Below are 12,682 nucleotides of genomic sequence, written 5' to 3'. Positions count from 1 at the left end.
AATTCTCAGCCTTCCAGAAAGAGACAGCAGCACCAAGAATAAAAGCCGTGCTCTGCCGCTGCCAAAGATGCAGCTGCCTTCGCGGGGCTGAGCGGGAGGCAACTCCAGAACCACGGGTCCAACATCAACCATGTGGGTGCATGGGGGTGGGTGAGTGACCCCCTCCACCTCCCCGGTTCAGTGCCCTTCATACAATGCAGCCATCCCAGTCCGGGCCGCTGCAGTCCGGCTGGGAGCAGCTGGGAGCCCTGCAGGGATACAGGGGGCTGGAAGGGTCACAGCACAGCACAGCTCCCTGCCCTGCTCGTGCAAGCACTTGATGTATTCACCTGCGCGTGTCTGCTGGAGAGAGCTCTGCTCACACCCGGCTGAGCAACTCAATTACCCCTGTAATACCCGAGCAACAGCACGCACAGGCTCCATTACCGTGAAGAAAATCTTGCTTTGGGGCATTTCAGATGCCACACGTGAACGTAGGAGGCGGTGAGGGCTGCAGGCAAGGAGGGGTGACGGCGGGGACACGAATTGGCTGTGGGGAGGGGGGATCTCACGGGGTTGGGGACCCATTCCTATGTGCACGTGGGAGCTAGACCCCGAAATTCCACTTCCCGCTCTGTTAATTAGGACATATCCCTGTGCTTTGGTTTTCTCTGCCCCCCCCCCCCCCAGCCCCCTTTGGGCTGCAGGGCCCTACCTTGCTCAGGATGTAGATGAGGTCTCCGCGGTGGAAGGAGAGCTCGTTGGGGTGCTCACCGCTGCAGTCCCACACGCCCTGGTAGTAATTGGCATAATCCCTTCGGGAGCTTCCTGCAGAGCAAAGGAAAAGTCAGGGGGATGGGGGATAACTGGGGAAATATTGGGGTCACGGTGTGGGGGTCTGAGGGTAGGAGCTGGAATCAGTCGGTATGTGGGGGGAAGACAAGGAGGTGTTGGTGTCGTTTTGCACGGTGGCCTCAGTCTTTTCCATCAGGTGTGGTCCACAGGCTGGAAGGGACATTATGAACCAGCAAAGTCTTGTTTTCTCCTTTCTAGAGGGAGGCAAAATGATTTCTGTGCTGGGAGTCATGGGTTTGTGTTGGTGAAACTGCCAGGAAACCGCATGCCAAGGCTGGGGACTGCCCTTAGATAAATGTCCGTGTGGGTTGGATGGAAAATGGAGCAGCAGCATTTCCAGAAGGAAACATTTCCATCTTTGCCATTTCAGAATGGCATTTCCCATCCAACACAGGTCCAGAGACCACAGCCACTGTGCAAAGTGGGTCCCTGGAAAGGGGCAGAGAGCATCCCACTGTGCAATGGGACCAGACCAGCCAACACCACGCACCTGGAGATGCTGCCCTACTTTGCAGGCTGGAAAAGGGATTCATCCCAACACATCCAACAGATCCATGGCAGCATCATAAACACACCCCAAAATCCCATTCCTGGTTTCCAAGCACACAAAATGACCATTCAGACATGCAGGACATGTCCTGGTGGTGCAGCACTGATGTGGGGGGTGGGGGGAGGTTGGAAATCCAGATGTCACAACACGGGCACCTCTGTGATGAGGCCCCTGTGAATAATTAAACCCAATAAAACCACACTGTGCAGGGGGTGATTTGAGCACGGGGGTTGCACCAATGCACTGTGCTGCTCTGCCACGAGGCTGAACCGAGCCCAGAAAGCATAAATAGAAAATATCGAGCACATGTTGGAGGAAATGTTTCTAATATGGTGTAAGGGACCGAGTGATAAGGGTGCATCTGGAGTACTGTGCCCGGATTTGATCACCTAAATATGAAAAAGGACATTACAGAGATGGATAATGGTACAGCAGGGAGCAACTGGAATGACTCAGGGACTTGGGGAACTTAAATAGAAAGGCTGGGAAAAAAAAAAAAGAAAAAAAAAAAGTAGGTCTGCATCCTTTGGAAAGTATTAAAGGGGGAGCACGCAGTGGTGAGGAAAAGATTGTGAAGGGAATAGAAGGAGAAGGAGCTACTGAGTTATTTAAGCTTGTGCAAAGTGCAGGAAGCAGAGGTTATGAACTGGAGGCAGAGGAAGTAGTGGGGCACTGAGCAGGACGAAGCAGGCAGCAGCTCTGCAGCAGGCAGAAAATTGTGTAAGTGCCACCAAAGGTCACTGCAGCACCGTGATGCAGAGAACATCATGCAGGCTGGTGCTGCTGTGAGCGGTCCTGTGCTCCCCGTGTGAAGCAGGACTGCTTATTTTCTCCAGTGATGTCCACTGGTCCAGGAAAAGGTCTCAGCCTTCGCTCCAGCACCATCTTCCAAAGGTCAGCATTAATTGCATTGCATGAAAATGCCTGGTGATGAGAGCACAGCACGGCTCTGCATAGAGCCACGGTTTCAAAAGCGAGATGTTTGTGCAAGCTATTGAGAATATCGTGTTAAAATTAAGACAGTTTGCAGTGAGGGGGGTCCTGATCCCTGTCAGCACTCGGAGATAAGGCCAGGAAAGGGAAGATGTCACTCTGCAGTGTCCCAGTGGGACATCAGCTGTCCCAGGTGCCCTGCCTGCAGATCTGAACCTGCGTTCAGGGCAGAGACACGACGCGAGTGTGACTGATTTACACTGATGTAAGTGGGGCGAGTGCCTCCTCCCACATTTATGGGCCTCGGGGTCATGAAGGAAATCAGCCAAATGTGACAACTGCGTCACTGCCTTCCGCAGCCCGAGCAGCCCCAAGCAGGGCTGGGGGAGAAGCTCCTGCCCCAACCCCTCTGCTTTGGGCTCGTGGCTTTGGCAGCCTGTTGATGCTGAAGCCTAATGACAACTGTCTGCAGCTCAGTGGCTTTCTCTGCTAGGTGAAACCTCCTGCCAGGCTCAGTGCAGGAGACAAGCTTCGGGGCTCTTCTGTTTTTCTGAGGATAGGAGTTCTGCTCTCTCTGTATTTGATGGGTCAGGCTGCGTGGCAGCAGCAGCTCGTCAGGCATGGAAGGCAGGAAGGGACTGAGCAGCCTGAGCTGTGCAAACAGGCATCTTGGCTGGAGCAGCCCGCAGCTCCTGGTTGGATTTGCTGGGCTGGTTCGGTTTTGTGGCATCTTTGCTGTTCTTAGAAATGAGAAACAATCGTTTTCCATTCACCAAATGCTCATCGGGCACTTTGGCTGTACGCTGCCAACCCAGTTCTGTGCTCAAGGGCTGCTGTCATCCCTTCACCCTTTGTCCGGTTGGATCGCAGCGCAGGGACTCCTGGAGCTGTGAGAACTTTTCGCTCTTGAAATGGAGCCCAGCATTTCAGAGGCAGGAGCCTCACGTATTATTTAGCACAGAAACAGACACAGGACTTAAAGCAATCATGACCACACTAATAACGAAACCAGCCATGACGCTTAACAAAAATCACAGATGTCAGGAGGATGCTAACGAGTACAAGCAGGGCATTAAAAAGGGTGCAGGGCTGGGATAGGTGGGAGCCAGCACCATCAGGGTGCCCTTGGGTCACCCCCAGCCCTCCAGCACGCTGCTCCTGCAAGGGAACCATGGCAGCTCCTCTCTGAGATGCTGGGAGAGCTGTGGAAGGTGAAGACAAATGCGTGCTTGCAGTGCATGTCCCAGCTCCTTCTGCTTTCCTCAGCCCGTGCCCAGGAGTCCCCAGGGATGCAGGTGTGACGATGGTGGTGCAGTTTATAAAGATGAGGAGGTCGTTTTTCCAAGCTCTGGGCGCTGCTGTCACGGCCACATGCTCCAGTGGCTGAATAAGTCATTGTGCTGGGGGGTGGGGGTAGGTGGGAAACAAGCAGTGTGAGGGCACAGGGCTTGCTGGTTTGTTTGGGTCTCTGCAGACAGCAAAGACTCAACCCTGCATTGAGATGGGAACACTGGGAAGCTGAGCACGGGGCTGCAGGACAGCTGAGAGCCCCTCTGGGGGAGTAACCCAGCAGTGCTCGGGGTGTCTGCACACCCACGTGTGTGCTTCCAAGAATGCCCCACCGCGTGTGAAGCCAACCCAGGCACCCGCTGTCCGATGAGCCCCTCTGCTCCCTGCCACCCAACAGCTCAGTGCTCTGAGTGCCACCCCCTGGCTGAGCATCTCCAGGCTATGCACGTCCCCTCGGGGCCCCCGCCGGGCTGGGCCAGCAGTATGCAAGGCAGGAAGGTCCCAGCCCAACCCCGGCTGCTCAGACACAAGCACTGCTTTCCTGCGCCAGGACGGAAGCGGTGATGGAAAGTGAAGCAGGTGGGACCGGGGAGGAAACAGACCTTCCGCTCCCATCCCATGGTGCAGATCCCTAAGGAAAAAGCAGGAGGGGGGGAACCTGTGAGCTCTGGGAGGCTCTTGGGGCTGCCTGCTCTGGGCGGTGTTGGTTCCGGCAGCGGTGCTGAGCGTCCGGCCGGCTTCCCGTGCCCAGAGCCGGCTTCCTCTGAGCCCTGACTCACGTCCTGCCTCATCTCCTGTCATGTCTGCCCCACCTCCTTTCGATGTGTGCTGCTCCACCGGCACCTGCACCTCCAGATCCCCTGGTTGCCTCCATTGGGACATCCATAGGGTTGGCCAACGTGGGGTGGGCTCTTACCGCGGTGCTGCCCGCTGCCGTCGTCCTCGCTGTCCTCAGGAACATTGGGGTCCTTCTCTGGAAGGGGAAAACAGAGCAGAGAAGCCACAGGGAGAGCTATGAGTGCAACAGAACAGTGCCAGGCCATTGCTAGCACTGTACCAAACCCGCAGGCTTGGGCTGCGAGAGCATCCGACTGTCAGAATAATAAATTCCTGCCTTAATTGTGGAGAGTGGGAGGGAGGAAGTCGCGGATAATATTTTAAAACGTGTTGCATCCAAATATGAATTGTTGTTAACACTGGTAAAAACAAATCACTTATTATAGCCTCATAAATTTAAGCAGCACTTTGCCAAGTGCCCGATAGGAAGAGACGCTTTCCTGTTCAGCGCTCACAGCCTGGGGAAAACGAGACAGAGAGGAGAAATGCCAGGGCAGAAACACATGGGAGGATGGTGAACAGAAGCAGAAATCAGAGAGGTGAAAAAGGAACCCAGGCAGCCACCGGCACGGCTGTGCAGGATGGGGAAAGGGGGCAGGAAAAAAGAATAATGAGAAACGATACTGCTGGAAAGGTTAAGTGTGAGCTGGGGGGCTGTGGGGATGCTCTGAGGAATGGTGACTGTCAGAAACACGGGTCCATGTGCAAAGAGGTTTACATAAGACATAAGCAAGCCAGCACTGGGCTCTCTGCTGATCCCCCGTGGCCCAGCAGTAGGGCAGACACTGCGCTTCCCTGTGGCACCTGGTGGGGATGTGGCCCCTCCGTCTCCCCCCATGCAGCTCTGATCAATGCAAACCGGGTCAGAGCTCCGCTGTGAGTCACAAATTGGATCCCATGTTGGAGGGTCACCGCCGCTGCTCCCCCATTAGACGGGAAGCGGCACCAAAGATCTTTTCTAAATAAATCAGACTTTATTGTAAAACTCGGCCACTGACGAGACAGAACCTCGTTAGCATTGATTTTTAAATAAATTATTGAAAGTGGCTTTGGCCTGCTCTTTGCATTTGTAAAGGAGGATGTAAATGTATCCGCACCACCGCTCTGCCTCCACCTTTCCCATGCACGCTCCCCAGCCCTCACATCTGGATTCCTTTATGCTTTAACCCACAGCCCCCCGATCCACTCTTGGCATGGAATCAGTCCCACTGAGCCCTGTGCCAAGAAAGCCCCAAATCGAGCCCCCAGCCTGGGTGCTGCTGCACCCCTATGGGATGGGACCATGTTTTGGGGAGCTGACACTGCAGCTCTGCTGGGTGTCCCCCACCTTCCATCCCTTCCCTGCACACGCTTCCTGCAGGCAGTGCTTCCAGCCCTGGAGCTGAGCTGTCCTCAGGAAACCCCTTCCCAGAGCCCTCTGTGCATCCACCCCACACACACACGCACTCTCCTTGGGAAGCTGGCAGCAGGAAAAGGCAAAGCGTGGAGGAAATAACTCTGCATTTCCATGAGCAACACCAGACAAAGTCTGCTAACACCGTGGCAGTGGCACCGTGTCCTGCACAGGCATTTTTTCCCCCCGTATTTGATGAGATGGGACACGTCTCAAGCAGAAATGAAGCCACAAAGCCCTCGCTGTTTGCATCACCCTCCTGGCAGCTGAGAGCTCTGCAGCTCAGAGGAGTCAGTGGTGCATTCAGACCTCTGTGCCTCAGTTTCCCCTTCTTTCCACCTTGCCATGGTGATTACTGCTCTGTGCCATCTGCAAAAGGTGCTCAGAGGAAGCCCCCAGGCTATGCTCAGCCCCACGGCTGCTGCCCTGCACTGATGGGCTGCAAGGCAGTGATGGATGGAGGCTTGGAGGGGGGAAGGAAGGAAATTTGTCTGGGATTTCTCAGCAAAACATGGTGAGGATGGCCCTGGTGAAGGCACTGAGCCTGGCACGCTGCTGAGCTGCATCTGCACAGATCTGTATCTGTGCTCCAGCCACAATCCGTGCAGATTTTGCTCTGTGCATGCACTGAAGGTGGCTGTGGGGATGCAACAAGTTCCCCTGCATGTGGCAGCCCTTCAGCCTCATGCAGCCAGGTGCTCCTCTGAATCACATCTGCAAGCTAAACTGCCTTATCAAAACCTGGATGTTTGATTTTGGTCAGTATCTCGATTTTATCACGGCAAACCAGAGGGAAATGCTGAAAAATGCATCTCCTGGGGTCTGCATCGCTTCTCACTATCCCACCTCCCTGTGCAGAGCACCACAACCACACCATCCCTGGGGAAAGCATTTACCAGGGCAGCCCACCCCTATGGGGCAGCCACCCTGGGGTCTGGGACCCCCCCAGCAGACCCCATCCCATCCCTATGCGTGGCCATTGCACCGTGTGCCCCACTGCTGTGCCGGAGCAGCCTGGGCGTTGGGCACATTCTCAGAGGAGCTGTGTTTTAATGTAGCAATTTGATTCAATTTTCCACTCTATAAAATTACCCATCACTGCTCGTTGCTTCCTAACAGACACCTTCACTCTTAATTTAACAATCCTATCGAATTCTGCCAGGGAAATTGGAAAAATTTATCACCTGTGAAATTTTATTTTTCCTTGGTTGTATCTGTTTTTGTAAAACTTCATTAACGACGATGACTTGCTGAGGAAATTATCTCTTCATTTCCCCCCTTTCCTTTTTTTTTTTTTCCCCTCTCTCTCTATCTCTCTATTGCACTCGGGACACGAGGGAGGGGGTCGGGCCCAGAGGAGCCCCCAGCTTGGATGGGGACTCTCTCCCACATTTCTGGGGGGTGAGAGGTGCAACGGGGATGTACTTGAGGGGAGTGGATTGCTTCGACCCACTGTATGCATTCTGTGCCTGGTTCCTCACTGCCTCATTCCTGCTCCTGCTCATCATCTCTGTGCTTTCACCCTAAAGGGGCTGAGCACTGGGAATGGGGCAAAAATCCCCCTGCATTCCCCCTGCCTTAGGCCAAGCAGAAGGGAGCCCAGGAGGGCTGCAGGAGGGATGGGAAATGGCCATGGGATGTGGGCAGCTTTCAAGGAGCTGCAGCCTTGAGCCTCTGCCCCTTGTCCCAAAAACTTGAGTCTCCAAAGCCCTGCAATACAGGCGGGCATTTAAGCATATTTAAAGGGTACAAATAACACCCATGGCAAATTTGCAGCTCTTGATGCTCTCTGCATCTCAGAGAAGGGCAACAGAAGGGTCTGTACCCAGGTCAGCACAATGCAGGCTCGTGCCAGGATCACCATCAGCCCCATTTGGAACAAATCTCGCATCTGGTATCTGCTCTGTAGCTGCTGCTGGCAGCCGTAGGGCAGTGAGGAGCTGGATGCAGCTGCCACAGCAGCAAGGGATGCTGAACCCCCTCGGGTTTCACATGCACCTGGAACTGCAGAGCAGGGGCTCCTGCTGAGTGCAGGGATCACTGCAGGTGAGGAAGAGAGAACTGCAGCCCAAAGAGCTGATGATGTAAGCAGAGAAGGAGAAGGTCGGGAAGGAAAGATGAAGGTAGACAGGAGCTGAGGCTGCTTGGGGTTGTGCTGGCAGCCCAGGAACCCCTGCTCTGCTCCCAGCAGCTGCCTGGATGCCACTTGCCAAGCAGAGATTTCCTCCTTGGGCACCAGCATACTTTCTGGTGCATTTGTTTCTTTTTTTAATCACTACAGATACAAAGCCCTGAAATAAACAAGAAGAAATAAGGACCTATTTTGCACCTCTGAATGCAGACAGAGAGCAACCTTACCCTAGGGGGGATGGAGGTACAGCGTTGGGCAGTGCCAACCTCAGCACAGAGGCAGAACAGTGTGTGTTTGAATCAGGCTCAGGTGACCCCCCTGACCAAGCCCTGGGGCGTCTCACACTGTGATTTCTGCTGCAACAGTGAGAAATGTTGCAGATCATGTCACCCTCTCAGGCTGTTTCTGTGCCAAGGAGATTGCTCCTGGCTTCTCTCACAGCAGCCACAGCCCTGCTGCCTCCAGGCCTCCTGCACTGCTAGCGAGCAAGCGCTGGTCTTTAATGCAGTTATTTTATCATCTCTTGGAAGCCCAGTAATCATGTTACAGCCATGACTGCATGCCCAGAAGGGAGCATTTTCATCATCTAACTCTGATTCTCCAGGTAACGCAGCCCAGTAAGAGCTGCCTCACTTGAATTTACAAAATCCCCATCTCGCCAGAGCAGAAGGGGTTTGCTTTTGTAGTCCATCAGCCAGTCTGAACAAAGAAACCGAGCTGCTCCTTTGAGTTATAGACCTATTAAACTCAGCAGAGCCTGAGATGTTCATTCCCATCACAGTGTGTTTGGTGGCCAAGGTCTCCTGCCATGTTTGCAGGGTTAAAGTTAGGGCACGGCTTGGGTTTTAACCTCATCATTTTGTCGCTTACCTGGAAAAACCTCATAGATGTCATCTTCTTCCATCCCATCATCTTGATTCAGGGTAGTGTTGTGAGATGTTGTGGTCGTGGAGTCAGAACTCCCCATGTCGTTGTAGAGCTCTTCCTCCTCCTCATCGTATGGGATAGTGAGGGAACTCAGATCTGCTGGGAGAGAGCAAGGTGGTGGAAAAGAGCAGACTTTGCCAAGCTGCAGGCTGGAATTTGCAGCGAGCTGAAATCAAGCAACAAAGATTGTGCAGCTGTACTTCGTGCTCACCGTGCACCTTGCAGAGAGACCTCCGTCCCCTTGCTGACTGCACAGGTTAGCAGCAGAGGTGGAGGAAGGAGGGCTCCTGATCCTCCTCTGAGCTCTGCTGTGACCCCAGCAGGGCCCTGGGGATAAGCAGAAACCCACAGGATCCTGCAGGGACAGGAAGGGCTGCAGGGATTTGCCCCAGTGAACACAACAGGTTGGCTTGGGCCAAGCTACCAGACTCACCCTTCAGGAGGAACTGGATCTGATCCACCCAATCTTCAGCCTCTGCTGGACTTGGGGCTGTGAACTGGAGAGAGGTTCACCTGTTACCATGTTGTTTCTTGAATGCGTGAAGAGGGAGAAGATTTGGAACTAAAATAAGGGATTGAGTGCTTGGATCTGCCATTGTCTGTCCTGTGGGCTTTGGGGAAGCCATTTCACTCCTTTATCTCCCTATTCCAAACAGGGAAACAGAAGCAGAACAAAGCTAGACTATCCCAAAGGAAGGCTGTCAAGCCTAATTCATTAAAAGAATTCAGATGAAAACCACAATCCCTATTGAATATACAACACTGACTGTGAACCAAGGCTCTAGATCCCTGAATCTCTGGAAGGAGCTGTGGATTGGACCACGTTTTTCACTGCACCAGTTTGTAAGCTCAACAAACGGGAAGTTTGAATTCAGCAAGGCTCTGAAGTGCTTGTTTAAAAACAGGCTTTTCCAAACCCAGCGTTGTCATTTAACCCTTCAGCCCTTCGAGCACAAAGGGTCACCTGGAGGTACGTGTGGAGGTGACTGGATGAGATGGAGAAGCACCAGCACCTTCTGCAGAGCTTGTTATTATTATTATTATTATGGTCCTTTTCAACCCAGGCCACTCTATGATCCTGGTTTTGTTGAACCGGAGGCTGACGTTTGGAGAATCGCAGCCTCCCCAACCCTGCAGGTCCACCCTGTGCCTTGGATCTGGCACCATGAGCTCCCACGCTGTGATCAAACAACACCAAGGCTCCTCTTCTTCCCCCAGCTCCTACCTCATAGGTGCGTTTCCCAGGGCAGACTAATTCAAAGCAGCATCTTCTGCGTGAATCTTTGCGGAGATGGAAAGCCAGCCGGGCACTATAATGCTCAATGGAGAAGGTGCCTTTAGGTTGCTTGCCTGGGAGAAGAGAAATTAATAATTCTGGAGTTTATATCTTTTATCAAACCCTCATGGGTGGGGCAGATGTCTGTTGCCCACACTGGGAAACTGAGCTCTATCGTGTATCACTGGGAGCAAATCTAAGCATCCTGCCCTCCTGGAAATCTAAAGAGAACATTATAAAATCTTCATAAAGACACAGTAAAGAGGACGCAATTTTAAGCCTCCAGAGACTGCAAGCAGCCACTGAAAGGTTGCCAGGGTCACGGGGTTGTATGAGATGAGCTGCTTGTAATGAAGCAGAGACCACTGTGTACTTGGGGAAATATGATAGCAACGACTCTTCTGCTGGTAAGGAATTAGTGGGTCGGTGTACAGGAAGAAATGCTTAGTGGGGCCTGGGAGGATTGGCCTACGGATGCTGTAGATGCACACACACGGCCCCAGCAGCCAGGCTGGAGAGAGAGAACATCAGTGCCATCGTTTGAGGCACGTTTATTTACCCCAGCTGGATACCCAGCTCATTATTTCCTTATGAATCTTCTTGAGTAAGTGTGGGAGTGTGATTCGGGCAGCTGCTCTTAACTTTTTTATTTGGATGAAGCCAAGCCCTGTGAAAAACATTCAGTCCATCAGGAAGAGGTTTGCTTTACTCTGTTGCCTTCTGGAGACCGTCTGGAAGCTGACAGCTGTCCATCTCCCACCAAAACAATGCTGTATCAGCTCTTGTATTCGAGCTCATCTGCAACCCTTTGCAAACAGCACCCAGCATCCTCAAAGGAGGCGGAAAAAGGAGGGAAAAAAAGATTCAGCTCCATCCCCATAAGCTGCTGGAGTTTGATGCAGAGTGGCCGTTGCAAACCAAGGATGTATGTGTGTATTTTGTAAGCAGTTAACAGGCCATGATGCTGGATGGGTGGAACAGAGGAAGGCAGGCCATATATCTCATTGTGCTGGAGATATTAGCTGTCTGTTTGTATGTACCTGATGGAGCACGACTGCAAAATATTTATATACACTGACGTGTGGGTTATTTACAGCCACTTAGGGGGCTGAAGCCCAGCTGATGGCTAATGGCAAACTTGGTGTGTCATTTTATTTACATGCAGCTCTGTCCCTGCCTTTCTCTTCTCTTGCTCCCTACCCATAAAGATGTTAGGGGACTGGAAACAAAAAAGCAAGCTGAGATACACCTTCCTACAAGAACCTCTATGTTTTTTCTTGATAGGGAATTACAGCCATCCTCTTATTTGCCTTGTGCATAAGAAAAGAAAGCGGGGGTTCAGCAGGAGGAAGCTGAGATGACATCCAGATCCCTTCAGCGCTTTTGGAAACTGCAGCCCACGTCTCAGTTTTATCAGAGATGAATACTAAGGGCACGTTTGCTCCTTTTTACACTAATTGCCTCATCTGCCTTTGGGATGGAGTGTCCCAGGGGGCTCCTGGGGACCAGATTCCCTTAAAGCCACCCCTTCCCAAAGGAGGACGCTTCCAGGCACTGCTGTGCTCTGAATGAACGTTTGAATTCAGATTTCTTCAGCCAAATCAGTTCCTAAAACTCCATCAGCCGCAGGGAGGGAAATGGACCACAGTCTGTGCTCTTTTCTTGCCAGGTATTGGCCTGCCTTGTGGACAAAGCTCTCATATCTCCTTTCCCAGCCTTATCCGCACCCTAAGCCCCTGCCCACAGTTTGGGGAATGGAGGTGGATGCCTCACCACTCACTTTTCTCATTGGCATAGTAGTAAAAGGTCTTTCTGTGGAGGACACACCACCTCTTCTGCCACTCCGACCCGAAAAAGCTGTGGTCTAGAAAGAAAAACACAACACAGGAATAAACACATTCATTCCTGTTCTTTTGCTGAACGCTTCATAAGGGTCACACAAACGGGGTGGAAAAAGATTTCTTTTTCCCAACAAAACCCTGCATGTTTCTGGGACAAAATTCAGGCAACCAAGCAAGGAGAGCAAGCCAGTCCTAGCAGGAGAGAACACAGCTTTAGGTGAAACATTCCCAGTTGAGCATCAGTGCCTTTTTCTCTGTAATTGGAGCAAGCTACTGCATGCACAGGACCAGTGACACAGCTCAACTCATGGCCACAAGGAAGAAAGGGGTTGTTCTTACCCCATCCCACCTGTCATGCAGCAAATAAATCAAGCCAAAATCTGGGGAAATAATTTGTATCTTTCACAAGAGTCAGTAAAATCAAGATAAACCTGAGGCTGCCTCACTTATCTCAGCTCGTTAATGTGTGTGATGCTACGAACCAGCTTCTCTTCAGCAGGGCTTTATCCTCATTAGGTATGGCTGGTTAGGATGGCACGTTTTGCCTCAGAGGACCAAGCTGCTGCTTAATTCAGATTCTGGGTTTTAATCTCTGTGCAGTTTGATGATCTACGGAGGAGAATAAAGAAGGGCTGTGCTCTCCCTTTACATATGGTACATTAAGAAAGGT

General features: G+C 52.2%; 1 protein-coding gene across 4 annotated transcripts in view; it reads right to left on the bottom strand.

The window, feature by feature from the left end:
* SKAP1 (src kinase associated phosphoprotein 1) overlaps positions 1-12,682 on the bottom strand; it is a 126,031-nt gene that overhangs the window by 10,548 nt on the left and 102,801 nt on the right. For 2 of the 4 annotated variants that reach the window (XM_085211061.1, XM_085211063.1), the window contains exons 6-11: positions 11,952-12,035; positions 10,121-10,245; positions 9,329-9,392; positions 8,839-8,994; positions 4,524-4,580; positions 695-807 (exon numbers count right to left, since the gene is read on the bottom strand). In XM_085211061.1, the coding sequence (XP_085067187.1) occupies positions 695-807; positions 4,524-4,580; positions 8,839-8,994; positions 9,329-9,392; positions 10,121-10,245; positions 11,952-12,035 (599 nt within the window). The remainder of the gene's footprint in view (positions 1-694; positions 808-4,523; positions 4,581-8,838; positions 8,995-9,328; positions 9,393-10,120; positions 10,246-11,951; positions 12,036-12,682) is intronic. The other 2 variants (XM_085211065.1, XM_085211062.1) reach the window with 1 other exon arrangement.

This window comes from Meleagris gallopavo, chromosome 29 (assembly GCF_905368555.1).
Source record: "Meleagris gallopavo chromosome 29, MGAL_WU_HG_1.1, whole genome shotgun sequence".
Lineage (NCBI taxonomy): Eukaryota > Metazoa > Chordata > Aves > Galliformes > Phasianidae > Meleagris > Meleagris gallopavo.
This window is presented reverse-complemented; position numbering and strand designations above follow the sequence as displayed.